The 18,878-nt window shown below is 34.9% G+C and overlaps 2 protein-coding genes across 3 annotated transcripts; one reads left to right on the top strand and one right to left on the bottom strand.

Moving 5' to 3' along the window:
- Nucleotides 1–539: 539 nt before the first annotated feature.
- On the bottom strand, nt 540–8,094 carry LOC113067764 (uncharacterized). The gene is made up of 16 exons (XM_026240220.1): nt 7,911–8,094; nt 7,104–7,457; nt 6,657–7,013; nt 6,012–6,113; nt 4,893–4,979; nt 4,624–4,716; nt 4,358–4,426; nt 3,205–3,297; nt 2,687–2,839; nt 2,476–2,556; nt 2,057–2,152; nt 1,772–1,855; nt 1,452–1,547; nt 1,275–1,373; nt 1,110–1,138; nt 540–969 (listed from the first exon to the last, which is right to left on the bottom strand). The coding sequence occupies exons 1-16, from the start codon at nt 7,957–7,959 to the stop codon at nt 820–822; spliced, it is 1,992 nt and encodes a 663-aa protein (XP_026096005.1). The 5' UTR covers nt 7,960–8,094; the 3' UTR covers nt 540–819.
- Nucleotides 8,095–12,032: 3,938 nt separating this feature from the next.
- LOC113067783 (somatostatin receptor type 5) lies at nt 12,033–18,223 on the top strand. Of its 2 annotated transcripts, XM_026240247.1 has the most exons (4): nt 12,033–12,187; nt 12,275–12,494; nt 14,215–15,363; nt 16,972–18,223. In XM_026240247.1, the coding sequence occupies exons 3-4, from the start codon at nt 14,272–14,274 to the stop codon at nt 17,050–17,052; spliced, it is 1,173 nt and encodes a 390-aa protein (XP_026096032.1). In that variant the 5' UTR covers nt 12,033–12,187; nt 12,275–12,494; nt 14,215–14,271; the 3' UTR covers nt 17,053–18,223. The 2 variants fall into 2 exon arrangements, with proteins under 2 accessions (XP_026096032.1, XP_026096031.1); XM_026240246.1 differs by having other exon boundaries at nt 12,033–12,494.
- Nucleotides 18,224–18,878: the final 655 nt, after the last annotated feature.

Below are 18,878 nucleotides of genomic sequence, written 5' to 3'. Positions count from 1 at the left end.
ATGGTTGTCTTCCGTTTTCTTCCACGTCTCTCTGGTTTTGCTCTCCATTTTAAGGCATTGGAGATCATTTTAGCTGAACAGCCTATCATTTTTTGCACCTCTTTATAGGTTTTCCCCTCTCTAATCAACTTTTTAATCAAAGTACGCTGTTCTTCTGAACAATGTCTTGAACGACCCATTTTCCTCAGCTTACAAATGCATGTTCAACAAGTGTTGGCTTCATCCTTAAATAGGGGCCACCTGATTCACACCTGTTTCTTCACAAAATTGATGACCTCAGTGATTGAATGCCACACTGCTATTTTTTTGAACACACCCCTTTCAACTAATTCAACTAATTGCCCAATTGCACAGCCTTAAGAGCGTGCATATCATGAATGCTGGGTCTCATTTGTTTTCTGAGAATCTACTGAACCTACTGGTAACTTGTTTGCCACGTAGCAATAAAAAAATATACGAAAAACCTTGATTATTCTGGTTAGTCACATTGTACTGCTATTATTTTGAACAATATGTATATATTGTAGTAAAAAGGAAAGTCAGCAATACCAATATATATTGTTGTATGTATGTAAAATGTAAATATTTAAATGCATTAAATATACAAGTTTCAGAGTATATACATTTTTTCACATCAAAGTATAATTCAATATAGTTTGGCAACCACAAACGACATATCACAACATCAATGGCACAGCATCTTAGACATAAAAAATGCTCCAGCCCAAACCATGATGATGTGCACCAGTCTCTGCTGCTAATAATTATGCAGACAGAATGTTTCATAGCATGTCAGATCTTTTAGAAAGTGCAGTTCATTCATTGTAAGTTAATGTCCTCTTCTTGATGCTCCTCACTGTTCCCAGCTACTTTTCTCAGAGTTTCAATTTCATGGGATTCTCCAGTTGTCTGGTTCATATCTACACTGGTGTGCTTTGTACTAGGAGTCCCGTTATAATCTGTCGGCATCTGCAATTAGAAGAAAAATGCATTTTAAACATTATCTATGTGACATGTTTCTATTGTTTTACTTTGTCCACTTTAAATGACAGTATATTTAAAATTATTGTATGAATTAACCAAATTTATTTGTAATCATAAAACTATACCTGAAAGGACTCTGTTTTGACAGTTTTGCCTGAGGTGTGAGAAAGGTAAAGATTTGAGAAGTAGTGTGAATTTATCAGCCTCAGTTAATGCACAAATGAAGCAAATACAAAAGATAGCATTATGGATGATCCATGCATAGTGATAAAATGCATTTCATTACTCACAGGATGCAAAAACGGATAAAATCAGCAATGCAACAGTGAAGAGCCACTCAGATGGAAAGACAATGATTCTCAAATCTCCCACCAGATATACACCATAAACTGTGGAAGGAGATTAATTTGTATGTTTTGATCCTACATGACTTTAGGAATCTCATATAATGTAATGTGTTCACTCACCTGCTTTCATTATCAGTTCTGTCATCAGTGCAGCCGAGTTCACTAAAATAAGACCAACTGATCCATACAGGAAGACAATTTTCCTCATGCTGAGCTCTGTAGGGCAGAGTTAAACATTTTGTTCGTTCATTAAGTAAATGTGAATGATTGAACAAGTTAATGATTTTATACACAGCAGTAGTTTTCTGATTGGCTGCAGTATAATAAACCCTGGCAGAATCACAACAGTTATTCAGACTTTAAGTTTTCTGGATGAGAATGAAACGGGAGGACTGAAAAAAACAACGCATGAATGAGAAAGAAGCTGATCTGTACTTTACTCTCATAATAGACTGGCACTTCAGAAAACGCAAGCACCCACAAGGCTTGAACAAATCCTGCAACGCAGACCGATCCTGCGTCAACTGTGAACAAAAGAAAAAGTATTTATTACAAAGCAGAAAAGTCTTATTCATTGCTCCTGCTTATAAAAAAATTAAAAATAAACCTACAATTTATCTTATATTCAGCACACAATGTTAAAAATTAGTCTTTACCAAAATTAAATGTACATACTTTTATAACAATTTTTTAAATAACTTTAATTATTAGAGATATATACATACCATCTTTATTTCTCAAGAGCATAATGTAACAATACACCATATCTCCAGTCATCATAATCATCATTGACCTTATTAATATACATTGATAACGTTGATCTGAAAAGATGATATAAACAGTGAAAAACATGGTACAACTCAAGAATAAAACTTTAGTAGAACCAAAAATTGTGATGTATGAAACAGCTGACAGAGATGAAAACACTGAATTTATTTATTTTTTTATTTATTTTTTATTGAGGACCACTTGTAAAAACTTTTATTGATGGTTCAGAGACACAAAACCAGCACTTTAATGTGTACATTCAAAATTATATATAAAAAAGGCCTGATATACATATTTTAATCCTTCATAATATATATCAGTCATCTGATTTATTTCTTCACTCATAACAAAGCAAAATATAATTTCTCATACTTACAGCGTTTATCTGCTCTTTTTGTTCCATTACAAAATAAATTAGACACCCAGTGAAGTATTGGAAGAGCCGCAAAGATGAACACTTAAAAAAAGAGAGAGGCAGTTAGAGTAAAGAATTAAACTGTCAAAATAACTGAATGACAAATCTGACTGTTCCTCAAGCAGTTAATTCTCAACCAGTCTCTGCTCAAGTCTAAAATGTTCTTGCTTACCTGCTTTGGAGGCAAAATGAAAGTAAAGCAGAAGGGAAAGCTGTAATGAAGGCAGCCATGAAAAGCTACAAGTAGCTATAAACAGTCTCATTTTCCTGTATATCCTTCTGCTTAACTCTTGAGAGCATGACAGCAATTTCTCTTCAGCCAATTCTATAAAAAAAAATATACAAAAAAAATAAATAATGTGAATTCAATATCAACACATAACAAATCTAAAACAAATATAGATATTTAGCATTGTTTCAATGTCAGTATTGAACAAATGTTAAATAATCTTCTATGGTCATAATTCATCAAGAACTTTCTGAATGAAGAAGTTGTGTAAATTATGGTAAAATTATTTCAAAAAGGTGAAATATGCAAATTGCACTAGAATGTACTGAGATTAATTGTGAGTTAAAAACTCAAGTTTGCTCTGCAAAACTGATGTTTGAAATAAATAAATAAATAAATATTGTATTAAAAAATGAAATCCTCATCTTGTGGACAATGCTCCATAGTGAACAATTACTCACGTTTAATGAAGAGGAGACAAATCAGGATGAGTAAACCCATGGTGACTGTTCTGATCACTGTGCTCATGTTTTCAAAATGTTCAGCTAAAAGTACTGACACAGATATAAATGATTAATGTACACTTGATGGTAAAATTTACCATGGAGCACTGAAAAAAAACCTCTTAACTTAACTTTTGCATTTAGCCGACACTTTTATCCAAAGCGACTTACAGTTCATTCAGGCTAACATTTTTTTTATCTAAAAAAAGATATATATATATATGTATATACATATGCACAATGCAGTCATGTCCAAAAATATCAGCACCCTTGGTAAATATGATCAAAAAAATATATATATATTACACATTGGTGGCTAAATTTATAACACTAGTATTGTTATAACACTGTTATAAAACACACACACACACACACTATGTATACACAGTGGTGGCCAAAATTATTAGAACAATAGTATTTTCAGCAGCTAAAAATGGTTTTAAGTCAGTTATTTATCTTTTATTGTAGAATCAGTAGGACATTATTTTACATTTCAAAAATTCAATTTGCCATTAATTGTAATACTCCAGTGAGATATTTGTCTGACAGCCAGTGCTGCACACAGAGATCTGATCTCAGCATCATCAGTCTGTCTGGAATAAGATGAAGAAACAGAACAAACTGAGATAGACTCAATCCAGAAGAACTGTGGCAATGTCTCCAAGACACTTCAAGAAATCTGCTTTAAATGCAAAGGATGGCCACACCAAATGTTGATTTAATTTAGTTAATAGAAGTTAACTGATTAAAAAAATCTATTTATGACATTATTTTTGACAGAATCCTCATTTTACAGCATTTTTAACAGTATACTGTAGCTTTGCAGGTGTGCTTCTTGAAGCGTTTTGGAAACATTGCCACAGTTCTTCTGGATTTATTCTTTCTCAGTTTGTTTGGTTTCTTCATCTTATTCCAGACAGACTGATGATGATGATGATGATGAGATTAATTATAACAATTAATGGTAAAATTAATGTTTGGAAATGTAAACCGATATATTGACTCAAAAGATAGAAGTAACTGACGTAAAACCATTTTTTTAGATACTAGTGTTTTATTTTTGGATACCACTATATATATCATTTCCAGATTATTTAAAGTGTGGATTTACCTGAAGACATCACTGTCATAAATGCTGCATGATCAGCATGTGCAGTCATGAGAGACTTCAGGATTTTAGCTGCAAAAAAGTTGTAAAATCATGTAAAGCACAAAAACAATAATAAATCAAATAATTTTTTTTTGTTTTGTCTAATCCCTGTTATCTTTATGTATAGATTATAGATATGACAAATCTCAGTAGACACAGATATTATGTAAAATCTGAATATAAGCAGTATATATATATATATTAAAGCAATTTATTTAAAAACCAACCTGTTAAATCTGAGGCTAATGGTGTTACCCAAAACAACTTCAATGGCCCCAGAATAAAAACCATACAGCAAGAGATGGTCTCATACAGAGAACCTGAAACATATTATTTTGATGGTAGAAAAAAACTTATTACTCAATATACAAATATTTTAAATAATTGGTACAACCAAATCAATTAAGAGACAGATTTTACAAGGATCTGATTTAAGTTGTAAGGTCTATGTTGGATTTATTAATAGATCTCAGATAAAATAGTCCTGATAAAATACCTTCAATAAAACGCCAGATGATTGAAGCCAACAGCATAGTAATAAACGGGCAAAGGAAAAGACAAACTTGAAGACACAGCCTTATTTCTATAATGGAGATACATTCCAACTCCAGTTAGAATTCATGATATATATATACACACACACACACACACAAACAGGTGCATCTCAATAAATTATAATATCGTTGAAAAGTTCATTTATTTCTGTAATTCAACTCAAATTGTAAAACTCCTGTATTCAATAAATTAAATGCACACAGAATGAAGTAGTTTAAGTCTTTGGTTATTTCATTTGTGATGATTTTGGCTCACATTTAACAAAAACCAACCAATTCTCTATCTGGTGACATGCTAATCAGCTTAAAACACCTGCAAAGGTTTCCTGAGCCTTCAAAATGGTCTCTCAGTTTGGTTCACTAGGCTACACAATCATGAGGAAGACTGCTGATCTGACAGTTGTCCAGAAGACAATCATTGACATCCTTCACAAGGAGGGTAAGCCACAAACATTCATTGCCAAAGAAACTGGCTGTTCACAGAGTGCTGTATCCAAGCATGTTAACAGAAAGTTGAGTACTAGGAAAAAGTGTGGAAGAAAAAGATGCACAACCAACCGAGAGAACCGCAGCATTATGAGGATTTTCAAGCAAAATCGACTCAAGAATTTGAGTGAACTTCACAAGGAATGCAGTAATTAAAGCAAAAGGAGTTCCTACCAAGTATTGAGTACATGTAGAGTAAATGAACATATTTTCCAGAAGACCGACAATTCACTAAAATTTTTTTTTTTTTTTATTGGTTTTATTATTATTTTTTTATTATTTTATTATTATTACTAATTTGTTATGATTTGAGTGAATTGGTGGGTTTTTTGTTAAATGGGAGCCAACATCATCACAATTAAAAGAACCAAAGACTAAAACTACTTCAGTCTGTGTGCACTGAATTTATTTAATACACAAGTTTCACAATTTGAGTTGAATTACAGAAATAAATGAACTTTCCACGACTTTCTAGCTTATTGAGATGCACCTGTATATATATATAACTTAAATTTCATACATTGAATAAAGAATATAGAATAAATATTTGAAGATTATTTCTCATATAAGCATACCTTGATTTTCTGATCCGGAATAAACAATCCAGCAAAGCAGAAGTGTAGATACAGGTGCAATAATACAGAGAATCAACACAGTTATGTGTAGCCAAGAGAAACCTATTAAACAAACATCAGTTACACAATGTGTCAAACTGTATGTTACTAAACAGCAAAATGGAACTCAGGTACTGAATTCTGGGTTAAGCCAATATATATATATATATATATATATATATATATATATATATATATATATATATATATATATATATATATGTATATATATATATATAATTTCTGCCATACCACACAAACAAAGTTTGATTAACATTCCAAGTAGAATGTCTCCTCAACTCAACAAGCCATTATGCGTAAAAAAAAAGGTGCTACAAAAAGAAAACATCAACAAAATCCATTACCAGGTTTAGAAGTTAGAATCATTGACTGTTTCCCTAAAATGGGCTATACGTTAGGCTACAAATTACCTTTCAAGTTTATTTGAGTTGCCCTTTGTAAACTATTGTGTAGTGGCTCCTGAAATTGGAACTTTGCAATTTATCCCTTTAGATTTATAAATAAACATTTATTCAAAGATTATAAAATTGTTAAAAGCACAAGTTTGTGTGGTTTGCATTGTTTTCTCATTTATCTACTACTCACCCAGTTGCTCCAGAACTACAGTTACTTTGGCTGAAAGTCCTCCAGAAAACACTTTACACATGTAAACTCCTTTATCCTCAGTTCTGACACTCTTCAGTCTGAGAGAGAAGTTTCCTTTGGGGATTTCTGCAGTGAAGAACTCGACTCTGTCTCTGTATCTCTCATGTGATGAATCTGGAAAAGTCTGATTGTTTTGGTACAGAAGAACTAGAATATCTTCATCTTCATCTGTTTTCTTCCATGAAACCTCTTCAATGTGTTCAGGTGTGATGTGAGAGTCTACAAAGCAGTTCAGAGTGACGTCCTCACCCACAGACGCAGATATGCAGGAACTTGATCCTGATACTAGCAAACGCTCTGAAAAAAAACCACCTGAAATATTACAAAATGAAATATATAGTCTAGTTTTTGTTTTAAACTCTGATATAGAAAATTATTCACACTCACCAACATATTTTATTTCAACTAAAGTTTTGCCTGCAACCTGCTGACTGTAAACCTTACATCTGTAAACCCCTTTGTCTTCAGGCATCAGATTGTCCAGACGGAGGGAGAAGTTTCCATGTTGAATCTGATCAGTAAAGAAATGAGCTCTATCACGATAATCCTGCTGCTGGGCCTCTGGTCGACTCTCACCATCTTGATACAGATGAACCAGAGTCTCTGAGTCTGTTCTTCTCCACACAACTTTCACTTGTTCTGCTACTAAAGGCGTCTCAACATAACAGGGCAAAATAACAGAGCCTCCCAGAGGTACAACCAGAGGACCAGAGGGACCTCGAACAATAAACCCCAGGGTATCTGTATATGTTTGAGAGAGAGAAATAAATATAATTGTTATAAAGTTGCAATAGATCTTCATATAAATATAATTACATTCGTTGTTTTATAATAATTTTAGTAATACTATGATATAATTTCAAAGCATTTAAGACATATAATTTAAGTGGTTTGAGGGGTCTGACCACAATAATTATTTAATATTGAGCCCCTCAGAAAACAATAGGCGTCTTGAGAGTACTTTTAAATACCGTTCAAAACAACAGTCACGCACTGTACCATACCGGAAATAGGACATTTAAATATTTTTACCTTTACTTTCTCTCGTAAATGTTTAAAGGTTAATAAAGGACACGTGATTACCATGGAAAAGGCATTTTACTTTTAAATGTCATATAACTGTTCCAAGAGTAATGTAAAATTAAGCCTTTTTTACTTCCTATACAGCATTAATTCTAAACAAACAATACATACCATCAGATATTACGAAGTTGAGCATCAAAACACACGACAGGAAATGCATCTTGAAATGCAATCTGATGAAACTCTCATTATTTCCAGTGTAAATGATAAGAAACGAGCAATTTTTATATGGATTTTTCAGTGCGACACAAAGCGTGCTTTCTTTTTTTTATTTTCGAAAGAACCTGAGGAAGTGGTTTAGCAGCACATGTGAGTGAGGCTTTGGTTTGAAAACAGTGAGTGTGTTGCGTGTTAAGCTATTAGCACAAAGGAAATATTATATAATTATTGATATTGCGTGTACATCTGTGGTGTTATTATTCTGATAAAGTCAAACATTAAGAAAAACATTAACTCAGATTAATTTTAATTTTTGTCAGTTGTAAAAAGTAGTCTTATAGATCCATCTGGTGGTTAGCAGAGGAGTTGACTCAAAACTTAAAACTTAAAATCGACAGCGACCTAACCTGCATCATTATGTCTATTGTGTGTTGTAAGCCACACAAATGGCCGATATCAAAGATTCAAACAATTAATGTTCCCTTTGAATTTCACATATTTATTAAATAAGTAAAATTCGTTTATGTCAAGAAGAACTCACAAATGACTTCAGATAATGATTTTATTTTTTTTTAAAATAAAGATTCTGTGTTTAAACATGAGCAGTTTGAAGTATTTTATTAGAGGCAATCAAAGAGCTCTCTCATATGTTTTCTTAATAAAACTTGGATGATATTGTATTTTTGTTTTGCAGGGCTTTTTTTTCAGATGTTGTGCATCTAAGTAACAGTACTGCGCATCAGCAGCAGTAAAAGAACAGCCTAGGTGTGAGCTTTACTGTCATAACAATGGCACTTTTCTGAGGTGGGATTGAGTTCATTTAGCCAACATTAGCAGCAGCTAGAGTCCAGAGTGTGGGATGGTGTCATGACAGAAGCAGTGCAGTATCCAATGGGAACATGATATAATGCCATAATAAAACCTGATAAGCTCAGAATGGATCTAAATGAGGTTTTTATGCTTGTGTCAACATGGCCAAAAAACTTGCTTTCTGTCACATCGGAGTAGCAGTGATAGTTTACAGAGAAGAACTGTGTGTGCGTGCGTGTGTGTGCGCATGTGTGAGACCTTGTTTTTATATCCTGCCAGGGATACAAAAGGGGTTTTTACATTTTTAATTACATTTTTAATTAAAAGTATTTATTTTTGTATTTTTTTTTTTTTTTTTTTGTAATGTAAAAATGCAGTGAGGGGTAGGGTTGGGGAAGGGTGTTAGAATATATGGTTTCTGAGTATCCATTACGCCTGTGCAGAATCCCTACAAGGATTGCAAACCAGACACAGTTCCATGAAAGATGCAGAAATGATGTTTTATGCTAATGTTTTGAGAACATCATTAAAGACCAAAGAACATTCTACAGACATTCTGTTAATGTTACTAGAAGAATATTAATAGGTTTGTTATTACTAGAATATATTATTAAGCATTGACATCTTGATGTTACATTTATCATTGACATTTTCTGTAAAGCTGCTTTGAAACAGTCTGTATTGTGACAAGCACAATACAAACAAACTTGACTTGACTGAGAGGCTGTGTTAGTGTTAAAGTGAGTGAAGTAGATCTGTTATCTCCAGCTGACACATGGTCAGTCTCACAGTAGGCTATAGCATTATGTATGCACCTTATACATTCATCAGAACACCAACATACCACAGCCATCAGGATGATGTAGGTGTGGATTCTCTGTCTGTTTGACCTTTTTTTTTTAAGTCTCATGCTGGATAGGAAGGAAACGGCCTCCATTCCCTGCTCCTCCTCTTCCTGTATCTGTGTGTTTCCCTTCTTCTGCCCAGATCATCCTGCACTTTCTTTTTTACAATTTTTATGATGCCCTTTCTCCATTGATCTGTGGAAACTCCACAGATGTGTCTGCCTGTGTTCTACAATAATCAAGACGTACTGAACTATAGTCATTTACTTATCAGAGAAGATAAAAGGAACATTTTGATAATGCAGCTCTGATGAAAAGGGAGAATTCACAACAACAACAGAAAATAATAATAATATTGCATTACATTTGAACAACCTTGCATGGCTTTATTCGTTTTAGAGAAAATAAGTTATGAGAGAATTTTCATTTTAGGGTAAACTACTCCTTTAAGACTTCCATGTCAAGTGCCTACTGATTAGAAACCACAGAAATACCAAAACATTTCCATGATATGAAACTTCCTTTTCCTCCTTAACTTTCTGCTTTTAGACCAAAGTGAACTACTATTGTCCTCAATGGAAGCCTATTTCTGCACATAAAAAAAACAAACAAAGCATAATTATGGAATAAAATGCAATTAAATAAAAAGTATAAATAATGACTTAAGTGGAAATTCTTAATTAGTTAATTTTTACATTTTTGTCATAATTTTCTGAATTTGGACTTTTTATGTCTTAATAATGACATTTATGTCATAATTTAATCTTTTTAGCTCTTATTATTCTTTAAAAATAATATCTATGATTTACTAAATTATTTTTCCTATATGTGGTGGAAATGTACATCTATTCTTGTCAATATAAATGAGATCAAATAAAAAGGAAAGCTGTGTGAGTGATTCAGAACATTGATATTTGTTTAATGTCTTAATATCCTCAAACACATCCAGTTTAAGTCAATCAACATTTCTGACAGACAACATTACACTGTAAAATGTTCTGTGCTTCACAGATGTATCTTGCTTCTGGGGTTTGAGCTCAGTGTGTGACGTTTATTACTTGCCAGTGGTTCCCAACCTGGTTCCTGGAGACACACCCCTCAAACACTACACATTTGGCATCTCTTCTTTGTCCGACACACCGAGCTCAGGTGGAGTCTCTACTAATAACCTGATGAATTGAATCAGATGTTTCGATTAAGGTGACATGGAAAACCCGCAGTGTTGGAGGGCCTCCAGGAACATGGACATAACTACTACTTATGCAATTTATGCACTTTCACGTAAGCCACTGTGATAAGAAAGCTGCACGGATCACTGATGTAACTCACATCCGCGCATGCAGAGACATCACTGGGTGGAAACTGAACGTTAGTGAGAAACATGCTCTTATAAAATCTGCCCAGTCACATAAACACACACATTAGCTTGTTCATTGCCAAGGAAACAGTAAAATAAAAAAAAATAAAACAACAACAACAATGTGTCTATCAGTCATGAGAAGAACATATTTTAAACTATATTTTATACATATTTAAGGCAATATTATAAGCTGTGTTTGAGTGAAATCAGAAATGTCCAAACTGCGAGTACAACAATTAAATATAAATAAATATTCAATTATATTCAACTAGACTTCCACAATGGAGATCCAGGTTCTACCTTTAAATGCTGAAAACCATCCGGAAATTGGCACAAATGTAAAATGTAAAAAAACTTAGTATAATCTTAACTGGCATCTGAGCCTTCTGATCAAATAAAACACAAAGCATTTCTCTTTTACTGCATAGTAAACCTCAATTTGCTATTGGAGCTCTGCAGCTCTATAATGTGAGAGTGGAATGCAGGCATACACACCCTTGCCATTTCTTACATCTGTAAAATATGGCTTTAAAATACTCAAACAAAAGAGTTTTTCGGCGGTTTTGAACACTGGGTTGTTCACCCTGCCAGTAAAGATTAACAATCGAGACATCTGACCCTTTCAAAAAGGACAAATGTCTGGAGAACACACATACTGAACCCTGCAAGAGCACTAAACACTCCGGTAATGCATAGAAAAAACAATTAAAGACACTTCATGGAGAACAAATAAAATCCAATTCGTTTTTAATTTGATACATATAGGCTATGTCTTTTAATTTCTAGTAGCTACAAGAAGAATTAGCACTTTAGAAAATGCAAGTTTGTCTAAGGCACATGTACAGTAGTGTGTTTTTCAAAGGCGTAGTAAAAAAGACCATAAAATGTTACACTGCTGCGTTTTCGTTGTCCGACAGTTTTATGACCTGACACCTGCTTCACCGGGGAATGACACATTTATATACTTCAGTGAAGACTATCAGTAAAATCACCATTAGGAGCTCGGTGCAACGTGCAGATCCATGCATGACTATAGGGATATAGCCTAGGTCAGAAAAACAGAAGCTGGTTTGTGCCTGTGACGTATGAAGTGCTGTGCTCTGGTCCTGTTGCGCGCAGAAGACTATAAAACCGCGCGCGCGTGGAGAGAGCAGCACCTCTCCACCTGAACCGACCTGAATGAGACCGACGCTCAACGGAGGAAAACACTACAAGTACATTTAGACATTTATTAGCTGTACAAATAGTTGCTTAAATGGTTGGCATGATGTGGATGTTATAATCTTGTGGTTTTCTTGAAGAAAAACGATGCGGATTATGCGCGCACCGCAACAAAACGCCTTGTAGTGAACTCATTTAAGCTGGAACCGGGGATGAAGGTGATGTGCTGGCTCTTGATGTTAGATCTTAGACAAAGAGACATTGAGTCATCTAATCTTTATTGATCACAGAAACGGAGAAGAGTCTGATCAATTAGTGGAAGTGCTTCTGAAACCCAGAGGACCGCGCACTGCGTTCGAGGTAGGGTTGCTATAATTAAATAAGAGTGAAGCATAGCTTCATTCTGTGACCGAATTAAGCCTAATACTTTGCATGGCATTTAGTGGAAATAGTCGTGTTATCAACTTTAATTCCAATTGCATTTTTTTATTTCTGTGAAAACTTTACCTATTTCAACAAAGGCATGTGAGCTGTTTTGATTGGTGTGATCATCTACTGCAAATAAGAGAGCTAAATTTACACTTTGATTAATGCTAGTTTAAACATATAAAAATGTTGTTAGTTTGCCCATAAATGCAGTAAATCACAGTGACTTTCTAGAGCTGAATTTCTACATAGATATTTCATAATTAACCATTATATTACATTTATATTTAAAAAAATGCGAAAAGAAGTTCTGTAAGGAATTTCCATGAGTAATTTTAGGGGTGAAGTGACTCGAGCTACAGCTATCGATTGATTGATTGATTGATATATAAACTCTATTAAAAATGACAATGCTTGAATGCAATGGTTATTCCCTCAGCGAACTGTTAAGTGAAAATTCGCACCCAGTAATTCGTAACTATTAAAATGTTTGAAATCGTATATTAGCCTATATATAGGCCTAATTGGCGAATAGGACCACCCTGCACAAAGAGATCTGCACGTGCACCATAGATGATTCGCAAGCTGAGCAAGGGCTCGTGATTAAATAGACCGTCTACCGTACTATTTTACAGCTGGCCCAAAGATGCGAAGCGTGTGGCACAGAAGACAAGTTAACTATTCACCTGTGTGGGGAAATGCGGACAGGTCATATTAATTAGTGTCCACTGGACTGTTTGTACTCATAACAGTGACATCGTTACCCTTTGTTTCGATTTAAGGTCCAGCGCATTTCTGAGGCTGTTCTTTATTTGTGCAACACATTTGTGTCGCTCTGCTCACTTTGCACGTCTCATATCCAGCGCGAGGGCCACTTAAAAGTCAAGGTCATGCAACCCATAAACAACAACTACATTGTTCATGCAATGACAATGCGATATGAATATACATGTTTTTGAAACACGAAAAAATTCCAAATAACTGGGGAAAAGCCTTTGACATTTTTGTTGGGGTTGTTGTTGGGGTAACAAACTTTTATTCTAATGTCTATGGGGGAAAAAAAGAAAGAAAAAAAGGGGTACAAGTAGAAGTGCTGCATGTCAGAAAATAGGCTAAAATTCTACAACCAAATGCCTTAGAAGAAAAAAAAAGGTGCTTATTTTCTAGATCTTCATAAAACCATTAATGCACTCTACAATATGCTGATCTGACGTGAAAAAAAAAAATATCTCTAAAAAATCATCTTTTACCCCAAAGAACCATTGATGAACCTTTATTGTTAGGATTGAAAATCTTGTTGAGCCTCCGTCTTATTCTTATGAACTATACTGAATTTGGAAGGTATTTCCAAGTCAACATTCTCTCAGAATTGTTCAATTCAAGTTTTAATCATGTTTTATGATTTTTCTGTGCACTAATAACATCTGTACAAATGCAGCTCAGTGCATTGTGTTTGAAGGAATTTTCCATATAGATTTTCCCATATTTCGATTCAAGCATTGCATTGTGTTAAAGGAATATAATTGATAAACTTATCACATAATCTCTTTTTTTTTTTTGTATGGATTTTTAGTCAAACAAGCAAGTTTAATTTCTTATTTTAAACATCATGGTGCTGAGATAAACCACTTTTTGTTCATTTTGTTCTTTATAGCCCTTTGGTGACTCAAAAATCAGCGGTTCCTTGCCAAATCGGTGCCTGTATCTAAATATGGCAACCCAGGGGTCCATGTGCAACACCTCGATCTCAGACTACGCAAACCAGTCCAATGAATTCAATAATACTTTTCACCAACTGAATGGGAGCTCGATGGCCGAGGAGGACAGCACAAAGATTCTGGCCGTTATCTACCTCGTGGTGTTCGTCGTGGGTTTGACGGGCAACTCTCTGGCCATTTTCGTGGTCCTGCGCTACACCAAAATGAAAACGGTCACAAACATGTACATTTTAAACCTGGCAGTGGCCGACGAGCTGTACATCCTGGGACTTCCATTTCTCACCGCCCACAACATGCTCGGTTACTGGCCCTTTGGCAACTTCCTCTGTCGTATTCTGATGTGGACAGACTCCATCAGTCAATTTACTAGCACATTCTGTCTGACAGTAATGAGCATTGATCGCTATATGGCTGTGGTGCATCCTATCCGCAGCGCGCGGTGGCGGCGGCCCAGAGTTGCCAAGGTGATAAATAGCATGGTATGGGCACTGTCCTGTCTGCTAACGCTGCCAGTCATCATTTACTGTGACGTTCAGCCGGAGCTCAACACCTGCAACCTGAGCTGGCCCGAACCGCGTGATGTGTGGTCGACCGCTTTCATCCTCTACACCGCCATGCTAGGTTTCTTCTTCCCACTTATGGTTATCTGTCTTTGCTACCTGCTCATTGTAATCAAGGTAAAGTCAGCTAGTGCGCGAGCGGGACTCTCCAAACGCGGCAGGTCTGAGAAGAAAGTGACGAGAATGGTGGTGATCATCGTGGTGGTGTTTGTCCTGTGCTGGCTGCCGTTTTTCATCATCAACATCCTCAACCTGATCAGCACCCTCCCGGAGAACAGCCTCATGACCGGCATCTACTTTCTCACCGTCATCCTGACCTACGTCAACAGCTGCGCCAATCCTCTGCTCTACAGCTTTCTGTCGGACAACTTCAAGCGGAGCTTCCAGCAAGTGTTGTGCATCCACAAGGTCAACGGGGTCAGCAACGGTCACCCTGGTCGTGAGCACCTCAGCAGGAACCAACAGAACGAGGCCTTCTTCCCTCCAAGGAGCTTTGATTTCAACAACCATGTCCAGACCTATCAGGTAAGGGCCTTTGATTATTAAACACATCCTTAGAATCCTCTTTGAAACAATGGAGCCACTTAGAATGAAGACCAGGGTCAATGTCAGTGTTAAAAAAGGTCATTGCGAATGTTTATCTCACAATTCTGACTTTATAACTCATTTATGTGAGAGGATTTTTTTCTTCTCAGATTCTAATAGGAAAACTCTCAATTCTAGCTTTATTTCTCAGAATTGCAAGTTTACACCTCAAAATGTTGATTTATTTTTATTTTTTATATGGGACATACACTGGCAATTGCGAGAAATATAGTCGAAATTGTGAGATGCAATTGTGAGATGCAAAACAACCCAGAATTGTGAGATACAAACACATTGTTGTGTTATAAAGTCAGAATTGTGAGACATAAATTTGCAATTCTCTGAGAAAATAGTCAGTTTTTGGAAATTTGGATTTCATAACTGACAATTGTGAATTTATATTCACAATTCGGAGAAAACAATTTCGTATTGCAAAATATAAGCTTAGGATTGTGAGTTTGTATCTCGCAGTTTCAACTATTTTTTTCGCAATTGCAAGTGCATATCCCGTAATTCGTACTCATGATTGCGAGTTTATCACACAATTATAAAAAAACAAAAAAACAAAGAAAAAATTTAATTCACATGTAAATTCAAAATTGTGTGGGGGAAAAGTCAGAATTGTGGAATAAAAAAAAAAATTGCAATTACTTTGTGGCAGAAATGGGCTTATTTAAACAAACGACTAAAAATGAAATAAAAATAAAGCTAACAGAAATATTTACAGAAACCAATAAAAAAGTAACAAAGCACATAACATTACAACCAATTACTAAATTGAAATCAATTTTAATTTAATTCATATTTAAATTAATTTGGAATTGGCTACTCTAACAATGAAGTTTTTTGAATTTCCAATTAAAATGTTCACGTCTTTACTCATCTGCCTATGAATTTGATGCTGATTATTTTTTGCAATGTATTTGTAACCTTCACTGACAAACCAGCATTCAGTAGTTTCTCTAAGGCCTTCATTTTATCACATATAGCACTATGACAAAAGAGGGAAGGATGTTCATCTATAATGGTCATAAATGTCAGGCTTATCAGAGCAAACAGCAGAGAACATCAAATCACTAAATCTTCTCCAATCAAACAGGTCTGGCCCAACACACCTCAGTCATCAGATTATGAAACCTTGTCCTCAAAGAAGTGATATAGATCATAAACACAAAACAACCAGGTACATGTTCCTTTCTCAGGCAGCGTCAACATTCCAAACATTCTAATTAGAAAACATTTAGAATGTTGAGAAACATGGAGGTTTTGAATGCTGGTATATGTCATAGCCTTATAAAACAACATTTCTATTAAATGTTCATATTGCATAATGGACTCTAGAACACTGCTGGAGGCATGTAGATCTCAACTGGTTGTTCTGTGCAAAAATGCCCCTTAAAAGTAGATCTGAAGGAAAACAAATACTCAGATTACACCTGAACTGCATTTGAAGAATAGATTCTTAGAACTGTTGCTGCAAGGCTTAAGGCTTTATTCCTTCTATTGTTTTTGCTTTCTGAAATCCTATACCTACCTTTTCCTTTTCAGTCCATTGGATTGAAGGCTGAAGCCTGCGATAAATTGGAAAACCACCGACCTGGACCACAGCCAAGCAGCCAGTCCATATAAATTAAGAAAGTTGGATGGATTTTTTTCCCCCTTTTAACACACATATTCTTTTTGTTCTGAGTTGGTCGTCCAATCAAAAGTCATTATGACATGGTCAAAATATATGGCTTTATATAAAGTAATTGTTGTCTATGCCTAGAGCAAACACAATACATTTCCATATAAATATCACTCTGTGATGAGAAGATATCAGTGATGTTATATATAACTGTAAATATGTATAATAATGGCAAATGGTTCATCATTTTGTTCCGCATGACTGAATGAAACTGGGAAACTGTTCATCCTCCACATTTGGATCAATTTGGACAATTGAGAGAGAAAGAGGCTTCTGCTGTTACATTTTGATGGACATTGCTAATCCGGTGGTGGTTCTGAACATTTTCCCTTTCGAACAAGTTCTCCTGGTGGTTTTCTGCATTTCAAAGCTGGGTGAAACACAAGGTTTGGTGGAAATGCCTAACAGCCTGTTTATTAAAGGCAGAATGTCTAATTTATGATGGATGAAGATTCTTGAACCTAAAGCAATGGCCAAAACATCCTGAGAGTAGCAACAAGCTGCTAAGGCAGATATCAAGATTTGTATTTTTTTCTTTAGTCTGGGTTGATAAGATGTACCTGTGTTATGTTACCTTCGTCTTGATGTTGTTTGTATCATTCCTAATAAACCTGGATTTACAGGATTACGATAAGTTTCAAATGGAAACAGGGGAATCTTGTAATAATTCTGTAGTAAAAGACATGTATGTTATTAGATTATTATGTGCTGTATATAGTAAACAATACTGTAAAGTGAATTACTTTAAATAGAGGTCCAGGCAAAATGGTTTATATTAACCTGCTAATCACACTTTCAGAGTTCTACAAGTATAAACAGCTGCTTACAAGTACATTAAACAGTGTATTAAACAGCTGCTTACAAGTACATTAAACAGTGTATTAAACAGCTGCTTACAAGTACATTAAACAGTGTATTAAACAGCTGCTTACAAGTACATTAAACAGTGTATTAAACAGCTGCTTACAAGTACATTAAACAGTGTATTAAACAGCTGCTTACAAGTACATTAAATAGTGTATTAAACAGCTGCTTACAAGTACATTAAATAGTGTATTAAACAGCTGCTTACAAGTACATTAAATAGTGTATTAAACAGCTGCTTACAAAGATTAAAAAAAAAACTTTTAACATTTCATGACTTGTTTATTTATATATAATATTTTATTTGACAAGTCACCTTTACATCATCAGATTCCTTATTTGTGTCCAGGGCCAGAAGGTCAGCAGATTTTCCATACTATATTGGCTTTAGATTTACAGAGTCTGTACTCATTAATAGACACTTCTGGGTCAGTTTAGCCAATTATCAACTATAGCCCCCAGAAGAAAAACAAAGAGGCACGCAGAAGGGACAATACTCAAAACGAGATAAGTATGCAGACAAAATGTTACATAGACAAGACTGTCAGCTTAGACAAAATTATGTTTCTTCATCAGAACAGATTTGGAGAAATTTAGCATTACATCAGCAGTGGATCCTCTGCAGTGAATGGGTGCCGTCAGAATTAGAGTCCAAACATCTGATAACTCACCACTCCATCAGTTAACATCCTGTGATTAGAAAAGCTGCATGTCTATAAGAAATCATTTTAACATCTAAACCATTGCTTTTGACCCCCCCAAAAATAAAAGTTTATCATCCATTTTCTAGTGAAAAATGTTATCCCCTCTGGTTCTCTCATATCAAAATCCACCAACATATTTGTTTAAACTCCTTTGGACTGTTATTTCTTTTCTTTTCTTTTTTCTTTTTTGCATGTAATGA

The sequence above is a fragment of the Carassius auratus genome, linkage group LG28B, assembly GCF_003368295.1.
Source record: "Carassius auratus strain Wakin linkage group LG28B, ASM336829v1, whole genome shotgun sequence".
In the NCBI taxonomy this organism is placed as follows: domain Eukaryota; kingdom Metazoa; phylum Chordata; class Actinopteri; order Cypriniformes; family Cyprinidae; genus Carassius; species Carassius auratus.
This window is presented reverse-complemented; position numbering and strand designations above follow the sequence as displayed.